Genomic DNA, 26,840 nt, shown 5'->3' on the forward strand with positions numbered 1-26,840 from the left:
CCTTGAAATGGAGACTGCCCAAAGGGCAGGGAGTGGCTCGGTTGTTTGTTACCCTCTGAACTTTGCTTGGTGAATGTGGCCCAAGGGGTGCTGTGCCACCTGGTTTGGCTGCCCACCACCCAGGTGACTGCAAGCAGAGCTGGGCAGGGAGGGATGGCTCCTCCTGCCTTGCTCTTAGCTAACATGGAGCTTAATCCCACAGCTAATCCCTTTCAGACAACAGGCACATCCAGGCATGAAAGCAGCAATGGAGAAGCAGCAACTGGGTCAGGGAGAGCAGGCAGGCACATTCATCCGTCAACCTCTTCCCAATGCGCTCCCATCCCCGCATCTTCACTCGCTAAGGTAGCGGAGACACCGCTGATGCCACTGCATGAGTCGGGTGCCTCCATTGAGGTCACGCACGTGAAGCTGTCGAGCCCTTTGTGCAATGAAAACAAGTCCTGCCCGGAGCGCAGGGCCTCGTGGCGGAGCTGGGGGTGACGCAAGGTGGTGAGAAATGCCAGGCGTGGGATGGGGGAAGAGCCGGCAGCGGCAGCTGTGAGTCAGTGGTAAGACAGGAGCTTTCTGTTTGCGATCCTCGGATATGGAGCTTTCCAGAAATGCTCTAGGGCAGGTCTTGAGTGTGAAAACTCTTTGCGGTTGCTCTGTGACATCCTGTGCAATCTAATGTCTAATCATCATGTCTCGTCCTGAGTGACCCGTTTCTTATCTGCATGGGCTAACACATTGCCTTGCTCCAAACACAGTCTGAATCCTCCAATGCTTTACAGCTCCGCTGGCTTTCAGCTGTGTAGAGCACCGATAACAAGAGTGTGGGTGGGAACTACAGCCCAAGCAGTGGCCAAGGGGGGACAAAGCTTGGGATCGGTGTGGCAGGGCTGAAATCCTCGTGGCTGGGTGGCCTTTGCGTCTCCAGGAGGAAAAGGCAACGGGATTGAAGGAAACAAGGGCGTGTGTCCATGTAAACATGTGATACAGCCAGCTTGTGTGGAAACATCCAGGGTTAAGCTTTGAACAGAAACTTTGATGTTGAAAGTGCTTGGAGGGGAGTTGCCCAGAGGGGCTGGGGGGTGAGGAGAGGTGTAGCTCTGAAGATCTGGGTGAGAAATAGGGAGCAGAAACCCCTCCGGGAGTATTACAGGAGCATGATGGGTCTGTTTGACAGGGAAGAGCCAAGGGGTCCGTGGATCTGGATGGGTTTCATTGAGAATGGGCAAATTGTAGAGCCCCAGGAATATTTGGCTGGGAGGGAGCCAGCCTTGCTCTGAGCAGGGATGGCCTCACAGCTGGACCAAGCAGCTCAGAGATGTGTCTGGGTGGGTTCTGAAACCTCCAGGGTTGAAGACCCCATGGCCCCCTCAGGCCCTGTCCTGGCACTGCTTCCACATACCATCCCGCTTTGCAGCTTCCCAGGGAGAAGAAGGCTGAATTGCTTGAAGGGTGAGATGTTGGAGGCTCACATGGCCAAGGAAATGGGAAAGCCCGAAGGCTGCTTGCAGGGTCAGGGAGGCTTTTCAGTGTTGCTTTGCAAAACACATAGCTGTGCCCAAAGGAGAAACATTGAAGGGGAAGTGGTGGATGAGTTCAGGAACAGTTTGTGAGAAAAATCAGAGTGAACAGTAAACCCTTTATCTAGCTCATTTATAGATATTCCTGTGTAAGGGCAGAGCTTGGAGTGGCTGCTGCGCTGTAATTAACATTTTTGGAATCAGTGTTTAGTGAGAGAAGTCTGGGAAAGCTGCCCGCCAGAAATCCTATTGCAGATGCAAGGATTTGTATCAAACCAAAGCACTAGCAGGGGAGGCTACAGGGCAGGCAGATGAATAACAAGGGCTAGATGACATTTGTAGAATGGTTTAAGTTGGAAGGGACCTTAAAGACCATCTAGTTCCAACCCTCCTACCATGGGCAGGGACACCTTCCTCTAGACCAGTTTGCTCAAAGCCCCATCCAACCTGGCCTGGAACCCTTCCAAGGAGGGGGCATCTTGAGGCAAAGTAGCTGAACTGGTAGCTGTACATTCATTTCCCCCTTAAAACTGCCTCAAGCTAAGGAAGCGGGAGGAGGTGGCTGGATACCCAGCCTGGGGTCAAGCCGTGCAAGGTCTTGCTGTGAGGCAGTGCAGATGCTTACAGCTTATGTAGGATGCTCTTTCTCAAAAGAGAAGCTACTAAAGACAAAGATGACCTCAGGGTGCACCAGGGAGGCACATCTCAAGTCTTGCCTTGCCCTTTGTTTCTGTCTGTCTCAGCAGAAGCTTTGGTTGGTTCAGTTTGGTTCCACGTACCTACGGGAGTCGTGTCCCCTGGAAGAACCTGTGACTGGTCCTCAGGGCCGTGACGGTGGGAGGCAGGCAGGAGCTGGGCAGAGAGGAGGTGGCAGGGTGTTCCCTCCAGGGCTGGCTGCATGGAGGGAGCCCCCACAACCCTACCTTGGTACCACAGCTCTGGGACGGTGTGTGGTGCCACCCCCAGCTGAGCATCTCAGCCCAAACGCCATCCCGCCCTCAAGCGACAGCAGTGACCTCGGGGATGGAGGGATCTAACCAGTCTCTGCAGGTGGCTGTGTGGGAGGGACAGGGCTGGGAGGACAGCCATGCTTTTGAGCATTGTATTCAGCCCTGGCATGCTTGCCCACAGCTCAGGTACGCCTGAGATTCACTTCTGAAGTAGCTTCATGAGTCACTGTTGCCTGCACCTCTCTGGGAAGCACAAGGCAAATGCAGAAATATCTCACGTCCTTGTCATCTGAATAGATGATGGCTCATCCATGGTGAGCCAGCAAAAACCAGACCTGCTGAGATGGTTTGGATAAGTAATTTCCAAGCAGTGGCACGTGGAGGCTGCAGGGATGCTGCTCTGCACCTGCTAGCCCTGCAGAGCCCCGGGACACGTGCTGTACAGCCTCCAGGCACCAGTGATTTATTAATGGCCTTAAAATGCAGTAACACCACTCAGGAGTTCAGCGGATCCTCACACTACCTACCCACACTCTGCCTGTCAGCAGCTGCCACAGCTTGGGGAGTCAGGAGAGCTTCATCACATCCCTGACTTGAATTCTCTGGATACTTTTCAGCAGGTCATCGCTTCCTTGGCTTTGGGCACCTCTTGGGTTGACTCAGTCTCTTCCTGCTGTTCCCAGCATCTCCCCAGCCAGCTCATGATGGGCATCCTTGTCTGGAGAGGGCTGTGTGGACGGGTGGAAACAGAACACGCTGAGGGGAACCACTTGGGTCCATGCGATAGTGGAGGTGTTGGAGAATAGAAAGGGTTGGAGGCAGGCTGTGAGGGTGGTTCCATCTCTGGGGTAGCTACCAGGCAGCAGCAGAGATTGAGGTCAGTGAAGTCAGGGAGAGGAGGCCATAGCATGCACTTTGCCTCATGATTAAGCTGAAAGGGAAAAACAGAGCTGAGGTCAAAGAAGTTGGATTGGAGGGGGAGATTGGAAGCTTGGGCACTTCTCTTTGTACAGGCAGTGGGTTGCGTCTCCTGATGTTTTATTATAGGCTCACTGTTGACGACATGGGCTTCTGGAGGTCCCTTGTTGAGGATGTCCTTCTTGGAGCAGAACTAGCACCAGCACTAATAATCCAACTCTGTTCTCTGCAGGGCCCCATGGCACTGGTCATGTCCTTGGGCTCTCCTGCTCTCCATTCATGCCCTGAGTCACAAGGCTTTTGGATCCAGGGATCTTATGTGCTGGCCTTGCAGTTCACAACTGAGGTGACAGGTCCATCCTCGTGCCCAAACACCTCCCGTAGGCTGAGCTCTCTCCAAGGGGAAAGATGTGCCAGTGTAGCCCTCGGGGTGCTTGGCCATGGGGACATCCGTGGTAGAGCTTTCTGCTCTGCATGGGGCAGGGACATAGTGCGCCTTTTGGGGACCCCTCTGCCATTTGCAGTGGGACCAGAAGTCAACAGAGGTCCCCCCGGCTGGGGTTAGACCCAGTCAGTCATACGAGCAGCGCCCAGTTTGGCTCCCACAGCAGATACTGGGACTGAACTTTTGCCTTTCTGAAATCCAGCCCTTGGGCTGGTGCACCACCTGGCAGCATGCTGGCCTGACAGGCAGCTCTCCACAGGTTCCAGAGAGCTGCCTCAGTCCCGTGGGTTCCAGTGGCTTCCTCCCACCCATTAGTGATGGCCCTTGGCACTTCCTTCGTCAATAAAGCCCTTGGCAGGTTTGGTGACTCTTGCCAGGGCTGCTGGGGTCCTGGGCATGGTGTTTAATGAGAAAGAACTGTGAGGGTGGGACATCTTGGTCACTCCTTGGTGTGCACGGTCATTCTTCAATTGTAGAGGCTGAGAGCTGGTTCCAGCCTCTGCTCTCCTCTCTTTTCCCAAACTCAAGGACAACGCTGTTGGAGTGTAGAGAAGTAGTGTTGGCGAGAATATAGGGCAGAAGGGGGAGCACGCAGTCAAGGTGGTGGGATTAGAAGCTGGTGGAAGTGTCTTCCCAAATGTCCCCTGGGCCCTCCATGAGCCCACAGGATCTGGAGCGATGGGTGGGCACCGACCGCGGTGGAGCGAGCTGCTGCTGTTATCCCAGGGCGAACAGGGAGCACGTGGGGACAGGTTTGGTGATGCTGGGGCTGGGTCCATCTCCAGATGTCCTGACAGGGGACACCTCACGGGAGGGTGCTGCTGGCACGTGGTGGCTGTGTGCTGTGCCACAGAGACCTGCCCCAGCACATCCACCCTGCCTGTTCAATCACCTGCCCTGAATGCTGCAGATCGGGCTGATGCTCACCTGCTCACTGCCTGATGAGCTGAGTTTCATAATTAGTTACAACAGGACCTGCCAACACTCCTTGTGACCCAGACCGCTGCCAGGGAGAGGTCATGTTTTTATCAGCCCTTGCTAATCCTCATTTTCTCCCCACCTTTTCCTCTTGACTGTGCCCACGTTTCCCTCTCTGAGGTGCTCAGTAGTGACACAATTGCTGCAAGACAAAGGTTGGTCTTGGCAGTGCTTAGCAGAGCACCGGTATGTGAGCTGTGGGTCCAACCACAGTGTCCTGGACACCACAAAAGCCCTGCTTGAAGCAGGACAGGCAGTCCGTCTTGGACCTTACCCATGCTCGCTTTGCCAGCATTGCCAAGCGCTGACAGCCAGAAGCTTCTGTGGGGGCTGGCCGGGATGTGCAACTTCTGCCTGCGTTTCCCGGCACAGCCCAGGTCCCCTGAGCTCTCAGGCCCATGGTTCAGCTCATCAGAGAGCAGAGCAGGGTAGTAAGGAGAGGAACACCCCGAGGTGGGTGCCAGAGCATCTGGGAGCTGTGCAGGACAGCCAGGATGGTTTCCCCATAGCCAAAAGGACTGAAGCCAACCAGTCCTCAGAAATTCACTTTTGTCCAAGTTTGAGGTTTCGCCAGAAAATTCTAGTGGGGTTTTCACTCTGGGAGATTGAAACAGAAGGTTTTATTTCCTTGCTTCACCCAGGTGTGAGCAGTACTGTGCCCCCCCAGGCCCCTGTGTGTCCCCAGCCCCTGACTTAGCAGGGCTGCCCTGAGCGCAGCTGGGTGGCACAGAGGCAGGGGAGCCAGGGAGGGGGTCCAGGGGAGGTGGGAGTGCAAGGCGCCATGGTCATGGCTGTGTGGAGAGGTTGCTGTCCCCCTGCACCAGCTTGTTGAATCATGGCTTTTGTCTAAAAACGCTCATTTTGTGTTTTCAGCTGAAAGCTCGTCTCTAAAGGTGCTGCTTTTTGTGACCATGCCAGGTTTCAGTGACAGCTTGTGCAATGTGCACGGGTGCAGGTGGGTGCTCACGCAGCCTCCGTACGAAGAGTGGTGTGAGCACACACGTGTGGCGCCTGGGAATGCTGCTGCTGCTGCAGTGAACCCACGGCGCATCCCTTCCCATCACAGCCTCCCACCGAAGGGTGGGATGCACAGGCATGAGAGGGGCAGGGGGGGAACATGCTGATCCTCCTGAAATAGCCCAGAAACTGAGGAGCAACGTGTGTCCAGGCACGGGTGGAGAGGCCACGGCAGCACGTGGGTGTGCAGGAAGCGTGCCGATGTGGCAGGGTATTGGCGTTGGCTAAGTGGCCTCAAAACCCAAGGGCAGCCTTGCACAGCCCCACGCAGCAGAGAGGACACGTTGTCCTGCCCCGATGTGTGTGCTCAAGGGGATTTCTATTTTGAAACAGAGCAAAGTGGAACCTCGCCTTGATCACAGGGACTCGGCCAGGTATAATTACAGTGTGCCATGGGGACGGGTACAAACAGCATCTCAGAGGCAGGATGTGTGTAGCTGCATCCTTGCGCCAGGGAAGCAGGCAGTGGGTATGCCCTGGGGGTCAAGGGGACAGACACTCCCCTCCATTACCCTTGGGATTTTTTTGTCATCTTTCATGCTGTTCAAAGCTGGGCTCCTAACCAGACCCGTTTTCCTGGCCGTGCCACGCATGGGGTAACCATGGGGCAGGGGTTCACATGGGTGAAGACCAGGGCTGCGGGGTCTCTGAGGCTGCCATGGGGGCTGTGCTGGCTGCACCCTGCAGGTACCAGCACCAGCACAGGACAGGCACCCGTGGTGTGCAGGAAACCCCAGGCAGGTCTGAAAAGTCTCTGACATTGGTGGGAAACAGCCAGGCCCCAGGGTCTGGCACTGCTTGCTGGATGGGAATAGGAAGCCATGAATTTCATCATAATATGATTGTAAGGCAGAACTTGTATGGAGTCCCACTTTTCTCATACTACAGTAATCTGTCCTGAGGTTTGTACTCAATTCTTATGCAGCTCAGCTTGGTGCAAATTCTAAACCCAGCTTCAAGCTCCTCTCGTAAGCTCTTAAAAGGTTGAAGAGACCTACCCAGGAAGCCTGGGGCTCATCTCAGCCAGCTAGCCCATCTGACACAGTGCGACTCTCCCAGCCTGCTCCAAGTTTTAAAAAACATTATTTTAAAGTTCTATTATTATTATTATTATTATTATTATTAAAACATATTTTTAAATTTTGGCTTGGACAGACCTCTTCTGTCTGCCCAGGGCTTGCTGAAGGAGGAATGCTGAAAGGTCAGGCTTGATGCAGTTGTGCCTCCCACAGGTGACACAGGTTGGACAGCCTCAGAAAAGCACGGTTTCCGGAGTATGTGCCTGTTCACCCAGGTCTCCTTTGACTCACAGGCATAAACACAAGTGTCACTGCTGAGGTCAGGAGGGAAACCTCTCAATTGCCGTGCAACGCAGGGTCACATCACGAGCTTTCCTGTCTAGCCAATTTGCTCCATGAGATGGATTTCCTCCTTTGGTGGATGGAGGTAGGAGAGAGCTTCCCTCACCCTGGGCACCTGCACAAAGCTGCGTGGTGGAGTGGATGCACGAGGGACTGTCACCACTTGCTGCAGGCACTCGCCAGGCTGCGTGGCCTCCTGCCATCCAAGCACGTCCTGTCTCCAGGTGAGTGGCATCTGTTGAGTCCACCTCACTTCAGATGCTCGGATATCTCTCTGCTGGCCCTTGGCAGCTTCAGAAGCCTTTGTGAGCCCGTGGCTGCTGTTCGCAGCAAGCACTGAGCTGTAAAGCCAAGGGACATACTCCACCAGCCTCTTTCTACATGTGACCTCTGGTAGGAACAGTTGGACTAGCTTAGAATGCCTCAGAAAATCCAGCATGGGAATGCTAACAAGGAGACCTCTCTCCTGCAATTTTGGTCTCTCTCAACAGGATGTGGTGCTGGCACCCGAGGCCGTGGGACCAAAAGCCACGGGAGCGGAGGCCACATGGAGGTGCTGGGAAGAGCTGCAGCATGTACCAGGAATGTGCGAGGATCAGCCACAGCCTCTAGATCCCCCCATGTCCCACCGGGGATGTTAGGTGTATCTTAGCTTTTGGCCCTAAATTAGCCAGGGTGTGTCCTGTGTAGGTGTGTGTCCTTCCCCCTTCCTTTCCCCTGCTGATACAAGAGTGGCAGGAGTGGCTGACACACCAGAAGAAAGTCATGCTGTCATCCAGAGACAGGCTGGAGAAAAGGGCTGACAGGGACCTCAGGCAGTTCAACGCAGGGAAGTGCAAAGTCTTATACCTGGGGAGGAACAACCCCGTACTCCAGTTCATGCTGGGGGACACCTGGCTGGAAAGCAGCTTGGCAGAAAAGGCCCTGAGAGCACTGGTGGACACCAAGCTGAACATGAGCCAGCAACAGTGGTGAACGGTGTCCTGGGGTCGTTACGGGGAGCGCTGCCAGCGGGTCGAGGGAGGTGATCCTTCCCCTCTGCTCCGCGCTGGTGGGGCACACCTGGAGCGCTGTGCCCAGTCCTGGGTTGCCCAGTACAAGCGAGACGTGGACTTACTGGAGAGAGTCCAGCCGAGAGCCAGTAAGGTGAGGAAGGGACTGGAGCACCTCTCCTGCGAGGAAAGGCTGAGCCAGCCGGGGGCCGTTCAGCCTGGAGAATGCTCGGGGAGGGGGGGGGTGTGTCTCAGTCAGGCCAACCCTGGCTCTCTGCCCTCGGTATGAAGCGTTTTAATTGCCGAGAATTTTAACGAGCGGGCAGCCCCGAGCACCCGGTTTGTCTGAGCCGGGCCGCGCGCGGGGCTGCGGTGCCACGCGGGGGTGCTGCGCCCCCGCGGAGCGGGACCGCGGCGGGCCCGGCGCGGAGCGGCAGAGCGGCAGCGCTGCGGGGGGGCCGGCGCTCCCCCACGCGGGGTCCCGCTCGGGGTCACCCACCCGCGGTCCCCCACCCTCCCCCGGGGAGCAGTGCCCGGGCGGGGGGAGCGCCCGGCCGCCCCGGCGCGGAGGACGGCGGCCGCTGCCCTGGGGGGGCGCGATGTGCCACCGCAGGCGCTGCCTCCCTCGGTCCCGCCAAGCCCGGCACCCCCCCCCCCCCCCCAAACATCTAAAGGAATGGCTCCCTGCACCTACCATCGGGGGCAGCCCAGATTTTAAGCCTCCTGCCATCGCACCCGTGGCCTGACTTGACCCAGAGCATCGCAGCCTCCCTGCTGCCGGTGCCTCTCACACAGCGCTGCCCAGACCTCTCGGGGGGCCCAGCTCAGCACAGGGAGGTGGAAGGTGCACAAGGGCATGCTTTCCAGGGAGTGAGGGGGGGGGCAGTTATTTTGCATCCACAGCTCCAGGCACAGAGATGCTCTGTTGCCTGTCATGGGGCTGCTAGATTCCCTTTTTTTTCCCAGACCCAGTGGGGTTTTCGCTTGGGGCACTTGAAGAACACAGTCTACCTGCTTCCTTGGGCAGCTCTGGCTTTGCATGAGATCAGTCACACAGAATGGGGTGAGGTGTGGGGATACTGGGGCCTCATGTTTGGGCCAGGGTCTGGGCCAGCCTTCTTCAGCGAGACAGAAAAACCAGGACCACACTTGCTTGCTCTGCTGTCCTCCTCTGTCTGTGGGTTTGTCTTGTTTTTTTCTTGAAGGGGGAATGTTCAGACTTTAGAGATGACCACAGTAAACCCAAAGTGCCTGTTGCTGTCTCTTCTTGCCCCCAAAGGACCGGCTTAAACTTGTCTTTTACCCAAGCTAAATACCACCAGGATGGCTTTCTTCCCCTTACAAGGAAAAGAAATCAACACAGGATGTCAGTAATATGTGAAATCCTTCCTTTTCATTTTGAAATACTGTGGTGGATTTGTTATCTTTCTTTTTCCAGCCTTGAAAGCGACCGTTGGGAAAAAGCTTAAAAAATTTTAGGTGCTGCTTGCAGCGGGACCTCTCAAGGCTGTTTCCAGCTGCCAGCCTGGACAGTGACACTTCTGCTTGGGGGTCCAGCACCCTGATCCAGCCGAGATCTCCTGGAGGCCCCACAGGACATGAGCTGGGGGCTTCAGAAGCCCCAGCCTTTTAGCCCCGGGGCAGTCTGTGCTGACAGATGGAGTAGCTGCCCCCAGGGAAGCTCAGCTGTTGTCAACACTAAGTGGTTGAAATGGAAGTGAAGGAGCTGGTGCCTGAGCGGCATTTTATCCCTGAGAGAGGCTGGGGTGGGGGTGGAGGATTTTAGCCATGCCTTTCCCCTCCTACAGCTCTCCAGTTGCCCAAAGGTTGGCAGTCCTTGTCCTCCCAGCCTCGCCGATGCTCTGTTCTGCTCAGCCTAGCTGCAGGGACCTGTGCATCCCTGCCCCCTTCCCCACGAGCTTTGCTTCCCAGGGAGGCCGGAGGAGAGGGGGGCACGGTGCCATGCCAAACGAAGCCTGCGGTCCTGGCCCTGGAGTCAGCAGCTTCTGCTGTCCCCCCATGCCACAGCCGCTTCCTCTCTCACACAAGATGTTTTCTTTGTGTCTGGCTGCTCCAACCCTGCAGTCTGTCTGTGGGAGAGAGCAATGGGATGGGAGAGCCAGAACCCCTCTAGAGAGGTGCCCTGTCCCAGGGCTGCAGGCAGCAGGTTTGGGGGTGGTTTTGGGACACGTACACAATAAGCACTGGGGGTGCACAGCCTTGCTTCAGCCAGAGCTCTGCGCGACCTCTTGTGCCACTCGCTGTGCATGTGGCTTCTCCCTCTGACTTGTGGGCACGTTTTGAGGCAATCACGAGACCGTGCCATGCCTGGGGCATGGTGCTGGTGTGTGTTTGATCACCACCGTTATATTTACAAGGGAATCTCAGCTTTCATTAGGAATTAACAAGGCCCAGACACCACCACTGCACGCAGACACCTACGCAGCAGAGGATGCTGTGCCTGTACTTTCTGCAGGAACAGCGTGTCCAGGACATTTCCGTCTGGCAGGAGGTGCAGAAGGATACAGGGCTGCCAGAGCGTGGCCGCTTCCCAACAGCGTCAGCCTAAATTTCAGTAAGTACACAGAGACCAGCAGTCACGACTAGGAGCCTGCCTTCAAAACATGGACTGCTTGCGTGACCCCAGTGCGTACAGTGTCACTGGGGAGCTGCAGGCGTGGCGTGCTGTGCCATGAGGATGGCTTCCCCATGTCCCAAAGCACATGGAGGATGAGAGCCTGGCTGTTACTAGAGGTGGAAAAGGAGCCAGGCAGGCTGCAAGGTTGGCTTTCTGTCCCCCACCAGCTGCTTGGCGAACCGCAGGGGTGGGATGCGCAGGTTCGCTTGGTGCAGACGGGCGGTGCGGGTGTTTTGGGAGGGTGGGTTGCAGCCCTCCAGAGAAGCCCCATGCGCGGAAGCTCACCGCAACCTGCTTCGGGCGGACGATGCTCAAGTCCCCGTGTCCCCTCCCCTTGGCCCCAGCCTTCCCCCCCCCCCCCCCCCCCCGCCCCGGGTCAGGGCTCGCCCTTTTCCATGAAGGCATCTTGAGCCCCCGGGCTGGGGGCGGGCTGCGGGGACCCTCCCGCCGCAGGTGGGAAGCACCGCCCGGGGCGGCCCCGGTCCCGCCCCGCCGCCCGTTCGGCCCCGCCCGGGGGCCCGTCCCGCCGCGGAGGGAAGGAGGGAGGGAGGACCGGGGGGAAAGGAGGGAGGATAGGGGGGAAAGAAGGGAGGACCGGAGGGAGGGAGGGCGGACGGACGGACGGACGGACGGACAGACAGAGGGACAGACAGACAGACCGGGGCGGGAGCCCGGCCCGGCCCCGCCCGCGCCCGCCGCGCCGCACCTGAGCGAGCAGCGGCGGCTCCGCGCCGGCCCCGGCCCCGGCCCCGGCCCCGGCCCCGGCCCCGGCCCCCTCCGCCGCCCGTCCATGGCTCTGCCGCTGCTGCTCTGCCTGGCCGCGCTGGGCGCCGGCTGCCGGGCAGGGACCCCCCCCGCCGGCACGGCCGGGCCCTCCGCCGAGCCGCTACAGGACGAGGCGGACAACCAGGAGAACATCCTCTCCCAGGTAGGGGAGCGGGGGGGGTGCTGGGCACCCGCGGCGTGGGGCTGGGCAGTGCCGGAGGGAAGCTGGGCGCACCCCGGGGGGGATGCTGGGCGCAGCCGGGGGAAGCTGGGCGCACCCTGGAGGGTGCAGGGCACAGCCGGGAGGGTGCAGGGCGCACCCCGGGGGTGATGCTGGGCGCACCCTAGGGGGTGCAGGGCGCCTCGGGGGGTGCTGGGCGCACCCCGGGGTGATGCTGGGCGCACCCCGGGGTGTGCTGGGCGCACCCCGGGGAGGATGGGCGACCCCCGGGGAGGATGCTGGCGCACCCTGGGGGGTGCAGGGCACCCGCGGCATGGGGCTGGGCAGTGCCGGAGGGGATGCTGGGCGCACCCCGGGGGGTGAAGCTGGGCGCACCCTGGGGGGTGCAGGGCGCCTCGGGGGGTGCAGGGCACCCGCGGCGTGGGGGCTGGGCAGTGCTGGAGGGATGCTGGCGCACCCCGGGGGGGGATGCTGGGCGCAGCCGGGGGGGAAGCTGGGCGCACCCTGGGGAGTGCAGGGCACAGCCGGGGGTGATGCTGGGCGCACCCCGGGGGTGATGCTGGGCGCACCCCGGGGAGGATGCTGGGCGCACCCTGGGGGGTGCAGGGCACCCGCGGCGTGGGGCTGGGCAGTGCCGGAGGGATGCTGGGCGCACCCTGGGAGGTGCTGGGTGTACACGCTCGGCGGTGCGGGGGGGATGCTGTGCACACCCAGGGAGTGCAGCGCCCGGGGTGCCGTGAGCTCCCGGAGCCCGGCGGGGAGCAGCTCGCAGCCTCCATCCTGTCCTTTCCCTGGGCGGGGGGGGGGGGCGGTTCGAGAAACAGGGAGCTCCTTGGGAGGGGAATTGGTGGAGCCTCTTTTGTGTGCAGACGGGAGGGAATCCAGGCTCTTTCCCCACCAGTGGGATGCGGTGGAGGTTTCTGTGAGATTTGGCCGATCGGGCTGTGTGCTATTATCTGCCCTCGGAAATGGCTAACGTGGAGACTATTGGAAACATACCGTCAAAGTTATTTTTGTGCTTGGGCTTTCAGAAGTGCTGTCTGCAAATCTCTGTAAAGGAAATTCCTGGCATTGTATGGGGCTAATCAGAAATACTGTTTCACCACCAGGTTATGCTGCTTATAGGGTGGCTTTCAGTCACCCTTCCAGACCACCCTTACCCTGTTTGCCCGTGTAAAGAAATCTTGCTCAGGGCAGCAGGTGACTTATTGGGTCTACTGGACATGGAGCATTAAAAGACAGCAGGATGGTGTTTGCATTTAAAATTATCATATTTAAAATTCAAAGCGTCAAGGTCCATTTTATGTAAAGTAGGATAAAAAATACCCCGATGGAAGAAGCCGGTTTTCATTCCCCTTGTAGGTAGGGATCAGAAGGCTCTGTGCTCTCTAGAAAACTTCTTGGTCAGCAGATTTTGGAAGAGCCGGCCAGTTTCCTCGAGGTTCAGGGTGTCCGATGCGTTCCTGTGTGTATCTCAGGGACCAGGGTGTCCCTGTCCCTTGCTGGGCAAGCGGAGGACATGAAGTTTGCTAACTGCTGGTGACCTGTGCTCAGCTGTTAGGTGACTACGACAAGGTGAAGGCGGTGTCCGAAGGCTCCGACTGCCGGTGCAAATGCCTGGTCAGACCCCTGGGCCGCGGCGCCTGCCAAAGGATTAACGAGGGCGCTTTCAAAGCGGAGGATTTTTACACGGTGGAAACCATCACGTCAGGACCCAGCTGCAAGTGTGCGTGCGTGGCCCCCCCCTCGGCGCTCAATCCTTGCGAGGGGGACTTCAGGCTGAAGAAGCTGCGGGAGGCGGAGAGCAGCGACCTGAAGGTAGGGAGAGTGGTTTGAATTCAGGATTCTTTTGGGAGGGGGAGATCTTCTTGAAGCCTTTCCTTTTGGGGCTTTTTCTAAAAAACTTTTTTTTGCTAAAACGTCCCCTAGTTACTTTTATATCTGCATGTTTGATATAAAAGTCAAGCTCAGCTTAAGGGGTTGATTTGAGCAGCTGCAGTCGATGATTCACTCGATTCACCCCATGCTGCCTGGGGTCTGCCGTGGCTGCCTGCACTGGAACCCCAGGAGGGACTGGACTGCTCCCTGCCCTTTGTCCAGCACTAAACGTCCCCAGGGAGCAGTTCTGTTCCTCTCAGCAGCTGCCAGGTCTTTTTCCCGTCACAGAGAGGGGCTCCCAAGGACCCACGCAAAAAGCTGTTCGGCTTCCATGGGCCAAAAGCTGCCGATGCGTCAGCGTGAGGGTGTGCTACACAGCTGGCTGATGGATTTTGTTGTTTTAAATGATGATGCTTCTAAACTATTTAGTATTTTATCTCTTTAGGAATATGTACCTCTCTTCCAAACGTGACGGTGTTTGTTCTAAGGACTCGTGACTTTTACTGGATGCTTACTTTTGCTGGTCTAGCAGCTGGCAGCAGACCCTGCGGAGTTTTTCAGTTTGTTCTGTTGGTAGGGCAGCAGAAATCCTCCCCAAAGGGTCACTGGCTTGGTCCAGCCCTGGGGAGTCCCCAGAAATAGAAGGTGGAGTGCTGGTGGCACCCCTGTGGGTGGTGATGGGATGTACCCCGGGGCAGTGCTGCTAGTCCCAGCTCAGGTGGGAAGGCAGGCGGGGGGCTGGGGGGCAGCCTGTGCCGGGGCCACCGCCATGGCTTTGTTCTAATTAATTTGGAGCTCAAGGATGTGTTTCATCTTGTCCGACTGCAGACAGTTAGCAGCTTCTTGTCCAAGCTCCCCTGCAGGTAGAGAAGATAAACAGGCACAGGCAGACAATCCATCATTTCAGGGAAGAAGGAGTCTCAGTCTGGAGTTGTTTGGCGGTCCCTCGTCTGCAGGAGAAGCCAGGACGTCCTGCTTGGCCTTAGATGAGGAGCTGTGAGCTCTCTGGGGTTAGGGGAGGGGACAGAGCCACTCCAGCAGTCAGTCCCTTGCCTGGAGGCAGGCGGAGCTCCTCCGCCACCCCTCTCCCTGTCCCTGTCCCTGCCGGGGCCGGGCAGGCTGCAGAAGGAGCGGAGCGGTGTGGCTAGCTGTGCCTTGGCTCCCGCTGCCTCTTCCCAACCGGGGAGCTGCTCACAGCCAGCTGTGGTGTGAGAGCTTGTCCTCTAGGAACTGGCCCAGGCTCCCCTGCTCATTTCGCAAGGATCTATGGCCAAATGATTTCACAAGGTTTATCCAAATATATGCACGTGGGTTTTTTTTTTTTCTTTGCAGCGAAAGTCAAGCCCCAGGAGCTGTGAAAAGAGGCTTGCCTTCTCGGTGAGCACAGAGCCCCTCCTGGAGTCGGGCTGGCTGGGAACAGCCACCTCTCGTAGGAGAAGCTGGGGAAGCAGGAGAGGACACAGCTCCAGTTCTTACGTGACTGGTGAGGAGCAGCTCCCATGCTCATCGGGAGTGAGGGGGGCTGGGAGGGCCGGGCCAGGCCACCCCTTTGCTCCTAACAGCCCCAGGGGTTTTACTCTCCTTGTTGGTCCGATGAGCATCGTTCTTGCCCAACCCGGCAGTGGGAAGCACATAGAGTCGTTCCCTATGTCTGTTGTGTTTTATCAGGCTTTTTTATGCTCTGACTCAAAAGCCCTGGGTACTCCCCCTGTGGGAGAGCCATGGCAAGTTCCCTAAAATGAGACCCCTTCCTTATGATGGGTGGGCTGGAGGATGTGTCCCTGAGGGAATGGAGAGGAAGGGAGTAGATAAGCCCAGGCAGCAGGAACATACCCCCTGGGGCACCCCAACTCAGTCTCATGGCTGCGCTGGGCATCCTAGCTGAAGGTTTCAGTCCCATCTGTGCCTTTAATAATGTCCTGTGGAAATTCATGGACCATCAGATCATCTAAGTCCACAGCAGGTGAAGGGAAAAAGCCAGCAAGGTGGTGTGTGCATTGGTATGGTCTTTTGGGGAGGGTCAACTTGGTGTTGGCAGGGAGGTAGCTAAATCTAAGATCTATTTTTGTGAAATCGCAGCATGCTGCTCCTCTGCTTGTAGGCACAGATGTGTTTTGGGGTGGCTTGGGTGCAGAGTCCATGTAAGGAGCCTGTTCAGGAAGTTTTGGGAGGTGGTTAATAAAGTCTGCAACCTTTGTGCATTGATGGAAATTATCCAGCCTGGAGGGAAAGCGCCTGTCTCCAGTGGCTGTCTGGCAGGTTGCGTGCATTGTATCGGTTGTCTCCGTCCAGTTCTTGGTGGAAAGTGGATGCCTAGCCATAAAACAGTCCTTGTCTCTTAATGCTCCCATTTTATCTGGCCCCAAAAAATCTTTCCTTTGCTGTCAGCTCTGCAGGGAGACTGCAGAGGCCGGGGTGGAAACTCAGAGTGCTGCCAGCAGCGCTGCCTGTACTTCTCCCATGTTTATGGAGCTCTGTTGACCAGTTTGTAGCTGCTGGGAGAAAATGTCACCTCCTTGTAGTAATTCCCATCATTGAAAATACTTCTTAGCCTTCAAGGCTGTAAGGTCTGCAGTGCTGTGGGGACATGTGGGACCGGAGGGAGCAGACACATGGGATCTGAGGCTGGGAATGGCCTGGGAGCCCTTCTCACCAGCTCATTCCTTGCTCAGCGCTGTCCTCTGCGGAGCAAGCACCAGGAACTGTACAAATTGCAGAGTGAGGGTATTGCTGCCTGGATCCCTATGGTCTGTGAGCAAGGGCTGATGCTGGGCAGGGCGTGGGGACACAACCCTTCCCACTGCGGGAAGGGGGTGAGTTAAATGTAGGGCGTCTCTGAAATGGGTGGTTGAAGGAGAAGGCATCATCCCTCTGATAAAGTTGTTCTCCAGGGAAGCAAACTGTTACCAGGCTGGCACTGAGTTTCAGTTGCTTCACTCTTGCATTTGTGAACATTTTAAAAATTTTTAACAAGTTTCTTCTTGTTCCAGGAAAAAAAGCGCAGGATGGCACGAACTCAGAGGCTGATCTCAAACTCACTTTTATTTGAGCTGCTGTTCTCTTGTTGCCTGTTTTGCTGCCAGTCACGTCACTGATGGAGTAGCTAAGCCTCTGGACTTGTGAGAGAGCCTGCCTAGAGCTGGCAAGGAGGGCAGTGCTTCTCCTTGCTCTCCTTACTAATCCCCAGCACCCAAAACAAGCTCCCGTAGCCCTGAAGCTCTGTGGAGGTGGTGTGCGTTGCTCTGCATGCTGTGCTCTGACCATGGCAGCAGTACGGCAGGGCTGTGTAAGGAAAAACTTGCTTTTTAAATAAATTTCTTGCACTCAGATGTGTACATTGCCGTTGACTTCCAGGTGTAGCAACCACACAGGGTACTTTATAGCAAGTGGCTCTGACTGACGGTGCGCTCCCTTTGCCTTGCAGCTGTCCTCCATCGTTGAGATGCTGGAAAGTGCCTTTTATGGCTTAGACCTTCTGAAGCTGCACTCGGTCACAACCAAGCTGGTGGGTCGGGTGGAAAAGCTCGAGGAGGTAAGATGAGTCCTGCTCTCCTTCAGAGTTGTTGCCTTCAGCAGGACTTGCCTCAAAACAAGTTCTTGGTACCTTTGGTGTGTTCAGAGCCTCGTTCCTTTTGGAAGAAATGTTAATCAACTCTTTGGCTGAAACTAAACTTGACCAGACTAGACTGCCCACCGTTCCTCATGGGCTGTGCCCAGCGCAACACCACCCCATCAGCCTCCCCTGACCCTCTCCAGTTCCCCCCATCCCTCGTGGCCCAAACTGGGTGCAGCATCCCAGCTGAAGCCTCACCAGGACCAGCATCTTCTTGGGGTCAGAAGGGCCTGCTGTTATGTTTTTCCTCTTCCGTTCTACATCTGTGCTGGTGTGATATTTGCTCTCAACAGGATGCTTTTGTGCTGTTTGATGTGGGGACAAGAGGTTTGGGACTGGTGCTGGGGTATGCTCATCAGGACTACTGGTAGCCAAGGAGGTCAGATTCCTTCAGGACAGTTTCATCTTGGCCTGCGTTAAAAAAGAGCTGAACCCTCAACACTGCTAAAAAGATAAAGTACTTTCCTTTTTTTTTTTTTTTTTAGAGCAGACTTCCAGTGAAATAATTTTCACTTCTATACAGTTTAATATTTCTTTGGCTAGCACAGCGTAGGGTTTGCAGTTTGTTAAGCTGCGCTCAGCTATGTAGCAACAGGTTGCCAGATTAAATACTGGAGTTTTCTCCCGTGGTCCATATCTGGGACAGTAATTCCACATTCTTGTCGGAGCAGAGCAGTCCTGTTTGCAGCCAGGAGCTGAGAGGCAATGATTTATAAAGCCAAAATTCCACTTGAAAAGTGTTTCAGGAAGGCATGGCATGCTCCATCCCGAGGTCAAGGAGGAGACAGCCGAGAGGAGCACCCTTGCCTTGGGGAGCTCTGGGTTTCCAAGCATGGTGATTGACCCAAAAGGGGGAAAAGGGGTTTTGAGGTCTAAAAATAACAAAGAACCAATGTTTTTGTTTGCAATCCCGCCCTCTTCCTGTGGTTTAGTGTATTCCCTGGTTGTTACTTGGGTTTGCTGCTGAGCCTCTGCTAATTAAGGGAGAGGAGCGAGGGAAGTGGGAGCTGTGCTGCCAGCCCTATGCCACGCATCCCCGCTGGGGACCCTCGCCCCCGCGGCACTGGTAGCCACAGGTCTGGTGGTGGGGTGAGCTCCATCCCACGGTGTGGTGAGCGGGGCTCACCCAGAGCAGGGGATGCCACGGTGAACACAAAGGGCCCCATCAGGACAGATGGATGGTCTGTTGTTACTTAACATCCATAGTTAGCTGGATCAGGGATGATGGAGGGGACAAGACTTTTTTTGGTATCATTTATGGGTCTGTGGTCCAATACTCTGTCTCACCCTCAAACTAGTTGACTGGGTGGTGCTGTTAGACATTATCACCTTTAAAGGGCTCAGACCAGAGTGACACAGGCTGTCGGGTCAGTGAGTGGGGAGGGCAGGTTTCTCAAAAACCTTCTTGATGGTTGAGTTGGAGCCTAAGGCAAGGTAAGAGTTAGAGGTTTGGGTACTGACAAATGACACAAGTGACTACTTCATGTGCAGGTACCACTACGTTGTTCTTGGGTACTGAAGTGGCCCTGCCTCCCAGCCCCTTCCTGCACAGGGGGTTCAGCTCAAGCGGTGCTGGTGGCATTTGTCTGTCTGGGCACATCGGGGTGACCTTGCAGCATGGCTGCTCTGCTCACAGCCTGTCACAGTGAGGCAGATGGGCAGAAGTAGTCTGGTCTGGCTGAAGTAGTTTGGCCAGAGATGGAGGACTGAAGGTGTTGGAGGGAGGAATTCACAAATTTCAGTCTTTTAATTTCCCAGAAGTGGGGCTGTAGAATCATGTAACAAGCAGCTGAAGCTGCCTACAGGCACTCAAAGGGGATGGAGGACAGGAGAGGTCTGAGTTAGATGAAGATTCCCCGGCGCTGCTGGGGCAGGGCAGAGCTGGTGCAGGCAGCAGGTGTGAAATGCTTCCTGCTGCTGGCTTAACATGTAAATTCCTCCTGAAAGGAGTACTGCACCCGGCATCAGCCACAGGATCTGATACATCGGACAGCTGAGATGCTGAACAAGAGCCTGGCATCACTTCAAAGCATTGGCCTCCCAGGCGGGTGTGCTTTTGGCAGCTGCTCCCTGGCGAAGCAGCTGAGTGGCCTCAAGCAGCATCACAGGCTGGGAGTTGATGCTTCCCCACTCAAGGGGAGACAGATTTTGTCCCTAAGCAGGTTATAAGCCAAACATTAGACAGAACAGTGATAAGGGCACATGGCTGTCAGAATCGGTCATCCTCCCAAAAGGAGGACAGTGTCAAAGCTGCTTCTGCTCCTAGGAGAGCATCATGAGATCCCCTGCACCTTTTCTTACTGCAGCAAAAAGTTTGCCTAAAAGTCCCTGGGTTATTGGGCTCAGCCTCCAAGTCGCGTGATAAATCTGTGACTCACGATTCCTGGGTAAAGACTGGGTGTTCAGATGCCCATGGAGGTGGCTGGGGGTTAACTGAGCTCCGGATGGTATCAAGAGCGTATCACGAGTTGTTTCCAGTATAACAAGATATTTTATGCAAATAACATCAGTCAGGGGAATGAACGCCCAGATACTTGGTCCGCAGAGCTAGCGCCTTCTCTAGCAAGGCAGCTTCTCTGCTTTGTCTTTAGCTTGCAGCTGTTGTATCAGCTGGCGATTTTGAGGTTGCAGATGGAGGTCATGGTGGGTTTTAGGAGAAATTAATGGCAGGACAGATTGAAAATGAAGGATTGGGGGAACCGACCCCCCTCCTCTGTGCAAAAATGCTTTGACTGATGTGCCATCTATTCAAAGCAGTTGCCATCTAAGATGTAAAAGGCCAAGAATCTGGGATGTGCACACTAGGGATGGAGTTTCTAGATCCCACTGGCGTCAGGGGCACCTTCTTAGCAGCTGAAGTGCACAGCTCCATGGGGAAGCCTGGATGTGAGCCCGGAATGGGAGCACAGAGCTTGCTGGCTCCTGAGCTGTGGTTTGGGAGCCATGGAGCTTTCCTTGTCTTCACGTGGGGTAAAGTCTCCTCTCTTGCTTTTCTAGGGCATGTCCAGGAACTTCACGCAGGAAGGCTACCGGGCAGGAGCCAACGTGGCGGAGGGTCCGCAGGATGCCCACCGCAGGGACAGGGAGAACTGCTCCAGCCTCATCACCAACAGCCTTGCCGACATTGAGAGCTCGCTGCAGCGGGACGCCGAGGCTGCCTACACGCACGCAGAGGTATGACCACCCAAATGGGTTGCATGGCTCGAGGTCTCTGCTGCCCTGGAAGCCAGCCCAGAGGGTGTCTCCTGGATGTGGCCCCCCAGCAGGCCACCGGCCCGGGGTTATTTTCTTCTCGGTTCGGCCGACCCTGTTTCCATGCCTCCGGCTCCAGCCTGCTTCTCTCGGCACGGCCCTGCTGCCGCCGGGATGTAGGAGGGACCAGGAGCAGGCTGCTCCCTGGGCCTCCCCCCTTCCCGTGTGGTTGTTGGTTTTCGAGGTCAGCAGCGGCCGTGCTGCTCGGAAAGAGTGATGTCATTGCGGGGCTGGCTGGGAAATGCTGGGAAACTCGGAGCCTTTGATTAGCAGGGCTTGGGGGCTTGGTGGAGGGACAGCCTGTCGTCCTCCCTCCCGGACAATTACCCCTCCCCAGCCAGCCCCTGCGCCTGGCAGGCTCCAGGCAGAGTCTTGGGCATCCCGCTGGCTCCAGCGCCCATCCCCAGGCTGCTGCGGTCCCTGTGGGGTCTGCTCAGCGTGGGCACGTCCTCTGCCTGGGGCAGTGGTTCCTGTGCAGCCCTGGAGAGGAGCGAGAGGGATGTTTTGGGAAACAGGCCTGTCCAGGGTGTCCTGACCCCCTTGCTGCTTCAATGGTGCAATCTAGGGTGGCTTCGTGCAGCTCTGAACTGTGTTGGGTGACTCTTGGAGCATCCAGCCTTCACCCTGGGGTCCCCTCTGCAGGACAAAAGGAAGTGTCTGAGGAGAGGGGAACAGTTGCTGCATCATTTCCAGCTCCAAACAGGGGTGCTCAGCTCCTGGGGATGAAGACAGCCTGCACATGGTCCCCCGCTAGCACCCAGAGCAGGCATTGCAGGTCCTACACAGGGGTGGGCTCCCCGAGCCCTGGCCGGGAGAAGGGTGGGCTCCCACGCGTGCACCGTGGGTCGGTGGGTGGGGAAATGGCACCGACCATGCTGTGCCAGCACGCTCTGCTCCAGGGAGAGCTGTGCCCTGTGGCAGAGGGTGTCCAGCAGCGCTCCCAGCCCCTCTCCCCCTGCTCCCCGGGCTGTAACCTGAGCAGGGGCTCCGTTGCCCGCTGGAGAGGAGCCAGCCCCGGCCAGGCAGGAGAGCAAAGCGCAGGGCTTTTATTACCCTGAGTGACCTCATTTCCCAATGTTCCCCTTTTCTCGCTGTTAATTGCCGCAGGGCTGAGAAGGAACCCTGGGCCCGTCTTCTCAGCCAAATGGGCACCACTTCAACCTTGGGGCTGTCTTTCCGATTTCCTTTAACGAGATGAAATCCTTCGGGCATGAGCTGTGGCAGCTGGTGGCTGCCTCAGCGTGGGGTTCCCAGTCCCTGCCTCGGGGGGGTTCCTGGTCCTGCTGGGAAGGTGCCTGCAGCCTCTCTGCTCTGCCAAAGCTCGGTGCCTGTTGCAAGTTCTGTAAGGATCAAGGGCCGGCACCGGTCCCTGGCGTGCAAGGGGGTGTCTGGTGAGTGGATGTGCGAGCAGTTGCAGTGAGGGGGGTGCCTCAGGGTCCCCCCACTCTGCCCACGCGTCCTGCATCCCACAGCCTGTGCCTTATTGAGCACCAATCCGGGGTTTGCAGGGTGGCACCGAGGTCAGGCAGAGGCAACGCTGGTCTGCCACCCCCCCTGCTGCCTCCTGGAGGGTTTCTCATGGCAGAAGCGATGGAGGGTGACCCTGAGAAAGCAGAGAGGACAGTGTGTCCTACCCAAACGCTCGGCTGGCCAGCCTGACCTGCCCTGTCCCCCGAAACATGTCTGCCCTGGCCTATCCCAGCCCGTAACAGCCTCCTGCGTCTCTTCCAGGGCAAATATGAAGAAAGATTCCTGAAAGATGAAACCATCTCCCAGCAGATCAACTCTGTCGAGTCCCTCTCAGAGCTGCATCTCTCTCCGGAGGACGAGAAGCCCAAGCAGCTCTTGCAGAGGAAGCTGCACGTGAGGAGCCGGCCTCCTTCCAAGCCCACCATCGTCCGAGGGGTCACCTACTACAAAGCCCAGTCCACCGAGTCGGAGAATGACATTGAGGAGCAGCGTGAGTTGAGTTTTCAGCTGTGTCCGGTGGGAGGGATGGCTGCATCCCATAGCAAAGCCAGCATCTGCCCCCGAGTCCTGACTTGTCCCCTGGGAACGTGTGGGCAAAACTCATGGGGTCACCCTGGAAGAGGGCTTGGAGGCAGGAGGAGGTGGGACGATTGGTACCTCAGCGCTGGAAGCAGCGAGGCGGCATCCAGCCTTTGAGCCCTGCGCGGGGGGAGCAGCGCGGTGGTGTTATTCCATGGAAAATCCCTGGTAGCTAAGGAAACCGGTCGCTTCTGGGGTTTAAAACACCCAGCACCAACACCTTTCCAGAAAGTAAACACAAGTTTATTACATGTTAGTCCTGCAGATCCTCCTGCCCCATGGCACCCCGGGAGGTTTGTGCGGTGCCTGGGGCTCGGAGCGGCCGCTGGCTGCCCTGCAGCTCGGCAGGGTGTTGGGGAGAGCGGGGGGGCTGAGCCCCCCCAGGCTTGGCAGCACGGGCAAACAAGGCAGGTGCCCCTTCTCTGCAAAGCCGGCTCGGCAGCGAGGCTGGCCAGCACAGCCGTGCGTGGGTTCGTGGGCTCCTCAGACAAGGGGGAGCAAAGGGCAGCCCCCGTGCCCTGGTGAGGCGCCCGCTTTGGCAGCCCGGGTTAGGCGGGTGGGATCTGCCTGGACGCTGCCGCTGTGTCTCCATCCCGCCTCATCTCTGGGACCTGGCAGGACTGAATCGCTCTCCGTCCCCTCCCTCTCTGCCTGGCCTGAAGTGGGGGATGCAGCTGTGGTGGGGTCTCACTGACCCTCTAACGTGGGCTCCGTCAGCCCTTGAAGCTCACGCAGCCCTTCTCCGGCTGGAAATTAAGAGGGAAACCAGGTGGATTTAGTACGAGACCGTCTGGAGAAGTGGGTAGATGAGGCAGAGTGGTGGGGCGAGCGCAGGGGGGCTGACGCCTGTGCCTGTGTTTGGCAGCGGACGAGCTCTTCAGCGGGGACAACACCGTGGACCTGCTGATCGAGGACCAGCTCCTGAGGCCGAGCAGCAGGGCGGGCGAGGGCGTGAGGAAGCCCTCCCCGGTGGGATGGCCGCCCACCCCTGACAGCGAACCCACCACCCCGCCGGCTGCCGACACTGCTGCGACGGCCACGGTGCCCCTGTCCCCTGCCACGTCCCCGGGGCCCACGCTGGGCCCCACCACTGTGAGCCAGCTGACCCCCATCCCAGAGACCACGACTGCCCCAGTGGGGCTGGTGGAGGAGGGGACCCCGCAGCTACTGGCAGCCTTGGCCAGCACGGTGGTGGCCACAGTCACGAAGAGCTCGCCCACAGCTGCCACCACTGTCCCCAGCCCTGCTGTGGCCACCACCGCTGGGACCTCAAAGGACGTGGGGACAAGCCCTGTCCCAGAGAGCATCCCAGAAGCCTGGGCACAGGTGAGCACCCCAGCGACGCCAGTCAGCCCCACAATCCCCGCCACCCCGAAGCAGGCCCTGGAGGAGGAGGACATCAGGAACATCATCGGTGAGTGCCTGCAGGTCCTGCACCGACCCAGCTGTGCACGTGGGAGCTGGCTAATTCTTGCAGCATATCCTGCTAAGCACAGCACACCTGGATTTGGTCACGGGTGGGAGGTGTCATGGAGACGGTGGCTTGACAGCACTTCGCTGGGGTGTCAGGTTTATTTATTCGTTAACTCTGGAACCTACTGTAGTCTCCTCCCCATTTGAAGGGCTGGGCAGGGCAGAAGGAGGCCTCCCTTGAGATGGACCCGAGACAGGCAGCATCCTCAGCTGGGGCAGGGACATGGCTGAAGTTGTGGGGAGCTGTTAGGATCTGGCTAGTGCTGCTGAGGCCAGGCCAGGGCAGTGAGGGTTCCTGTGGGGTGGGCAATGGGCTGGAGGTAAGGGGGTGATACCCACAGACCCCCAGGAGGAACAGGGAGAGTATGGCTGCCCTGCCTCAGGCCTCACGAGCCTTTCTCTGCCCACGCAGGGCGCTGCAAGGACACGTTGTCCACCATCTCGGGGCCCACCACCCAGAACACCTACGGGCGCAACGAGGGGGCCTGGATGAAGGACCCCCTGGCGCGGGAGGAGCGGATCTACGTCACCAACTACTACTACGGGAACACGCTGGTGGAGTTCAGGAACCTCGACAACTTCAAGCAAGGTGGGCTTGTGCCATTCCTGGTGCTGCGCTGGCCACCGCTCGGCTGGTCCAAGTAGTGTCCCCTGGGATGCTGCACCGTGGGGGGAAGCTCTGCCCTGGGACCCTCCCCTCTGGGGTGCCGGTGCCTGGCGTGTGGGGTTCAGAGCACGGGGCAAGTCAGGCTGCCCATGGTGGCCCTGGCCTTGCTTGTCACCACATCAGGCTGCAGCTGGTGGCCGTGGAGGGGGGGCAGAGGGTGCTGGTGGTGGGACCAGCAACCCCAAAGCAAAGGGAGAGCCATGCCGGCAAGGTGTCTCTGCCCTGCAGGTCGCTGGAGCAACTCCTACAAGCTCCCCTACAGCTGGATTGGGACGGGGCACGTTGTTTACAATGGCTCCTTCTACTACAACCGGGCCTTCACACGCAACATCATCAAATACGACCTGAAGCAGCGGTACGTGGCCGCCTGGGCTATGCTGCACGACGTGGCCTATGAGGAGTCCACCCCGTGGCGGTGGCGAGGCCACTCGGATGTGGACTTCGCCGTGGATGAGAACGGCCTGTGGGTCATCTACCCGGCCATCAGCTACGAGGGCTTCAATCAAGAGGTGATTGTGCTGAGCAAGCTGAACGCGGCCGACCTCAGCACCCAGAAGGAGACCACGTGGCGGACGGGGCTGCGGAAGAACTTCTACGGGAACTGCTTTGTCATCTGTGGGGTCCTGTACGCGGTCGACAGCTACAACAAGAGGAACGCCAACATCTCCTACGCCTTTGACACGCACACCAACACGCAGATCATCCCCCGGCTGCTCTTTGAGAACGAGTACGCCTACACCACGCAGATAGACTATAACCCCAAGGACCGCCTGCTCTACGCCTGGGACAATGGGCACCAAGTCACCTACCACGTCATCTTTGCCTACTGAGACCGCCCTGCCACAGTGGGACACTGCAAGCCAGAGGCCACCAGCACCTTTTATTATTATTTTTATTGTTATTATTGTTATTTTGTACAAATCAAAGAGTAAATGATGGGTTTTGTTTCAAGCTGTTTTTTTTTTTTTTTTTTTTCTTTTTTATGGCGGATTGTAGATCAATCCCCAGGCTGGAACCACCCCCTTCGTCTTTGCTGTAACCTTGCTTCTGATTTTCCTTCCCTGGAGGAGGATGATCTCCTTTGGGAGGGCAGACCCAGCTCTCCTTCCCCGGGGAGGAGGATGTGGCCCAGACGTGGTCTTCCTGGTGCGGTTTTTAACTGAAGCTGATCAGCGGGAGCCCCAGCACCGGTGTGAATGAAGCTGGCCTTTCTGCTGCAGGCACCAGGTCCCGGCGGGGTGCTGAATGTCTGCCTGTCCCAGGGGAGGACGTGCACGTCCCATGGGAATGTCCCATCTCTCGGGACCTTCTTCCCGGCCGCTGGCCAGCAGGCCCTTTGGAGATCCTGCTGTAGAACGGGGCTGCGAGCGCCGCTCCGGCAGCCCCCGGTGCTGGCACTTACGCCGAGGACTGTCCCCTCTGGCCGGGGCTCTGCCCTTTGCAACCTGCTTTGGGGGGGCCAGGCACGCCTTAAGCCCTGACTCACGTCTGCACCCAGCTGGCGGCGGCGGGGGGGATGCTGTAAATAGGTGTAGATGGCTTTTGTTTGTTCATTTTTGTAACCCAAAATAGTCCCCTTTTTGGCATTTGCTGGGCGAAGGCTCTGCTCGGCCGGGTGCTGGGCTGCCTGGGTGGGGAGCTGCGGGGCTGGGGGAGCCCGGGAAGGGCTGGGGGAGCCCTTGCTCCCCGTTCCACTGCCGCTCCGTCTCCCGTGGGGTCTCAGCCCGTGTGCCCTCCCGTGGCCACGCTCGCCCCGGTCCCGGGTGTTGGCCCTCGGGAGCCCCCGCAGAGGCACAGCCCCTGCCCTTCTGCGCGGCAGCATCTTGTATTTACCTGCTGTCAACAATAAAAGATCAAGTACCTTTGCAGCTGTTTGGGATTTTCTTTGGGTCTGGTTTCCCCCTCTGGGTGCATGGAAAGGCACGGTGGTTTTTTTTGCAGTTTTCTTTTTTTGGGGGTTGGTTCAGGGTGTGCCAGTTTACACACCAAGAAGCAGTCAAGGCTGGAAGGGACCTCTGGGCTGCTCCAGCCCTGAGGAGAGCTCGGCTCTGGCTTGCCTGCCGTTGTCCTCATGTTGCCAGCAGCTGGGGTGAGACCCCCTTCAGGCTCTGGGTGAGCAGGTCATGGTGGGTGCCCCCTCCCCAGGAGCAGG

The 26,840-nt window shown here is 57.7% G+C and overlaps 1 protein-coding gene across 2 annotated transcripts; it reads left to right on the forward strand.

The window, feature by feature from the left end:
• Positions 1-11,551: 11,551 nt before the first annotated feature.
• On the forward strand, positions 11,552-26,556 carry OLFML2B (olfactomedin like 2B). Of its 2 annotated transcripts, XM_032998566.2 has the most exons (8): positions 11,552-11,738; positions 13,311-13,574; positions 17,059-17,166; positions 20,245-20,421; positions 22,231-22,459; positions 23,414-23,962; positions 24,434-24,610; positions 24,917-26,556. In XM_032998566.2, exons 1-8 carry the CDS (start codon positions 11,601-11,603, stop codon positions 25,516-25,518), a joined length of 2,244 nt encoding a protein of 747 aa, XP_032854457.2. In that variant the 5' UTR covers positions 11,552-11,600; the 3' UTR covers positions 25,519-26,556. The 2 variants fall into 2 exon arrangements, with proteins under 2 accessions (XP_032854457.2, XP_042660692.1); XM_042804758.1 differs by lacking the exons at positions 11,552-11,738; positions 13,311-13,574 and adding an exon at positions 15,465-16,920.
• The last annotated feature ends 284 nt before the right edge of the window (positions 26,557-26,840 follow it).

This window comes from Tyto alba, unplaced genomic scaffold (assembly GCF_018691265.1).
Source record: "Tyto alba isolate M040663 unplaced genomic scaffold, T.alba_DEE_v4.0 Super-Scaffold_1000006, whole genome shotgun sequence".
NCBI classification, from domain to species: domain Eukaryota; kingdom Metazoa; phylum Chordata; class Aves; order Strigiformes; family Tytonidae; genus Tyto; species Tyto alba.

Coding starts and splice junctions, on each gene's coding strand:
- OLFML2B (XM_032998566.2), top strand. CDS start 11,601: ATGGCTCTGCCGCTGCTGCTCTGCCTGGCCGCGCTGGGCGCCGGCTGC. Junction 17,167..20,244: donor GGGTGGAAAAGCTCGAGGAG/GTAAGATGAGTC, acceptor TTGCTTTTCTAG/GGCATGTCCAGGAACTTCAC. Junction 23,963..24,433: donor GGACATCAGGAACATCATCG/GTGAGTGCCTGC, acceptor CTGCCCACGCAG/GGCGCTGCAAGGACACGTTG.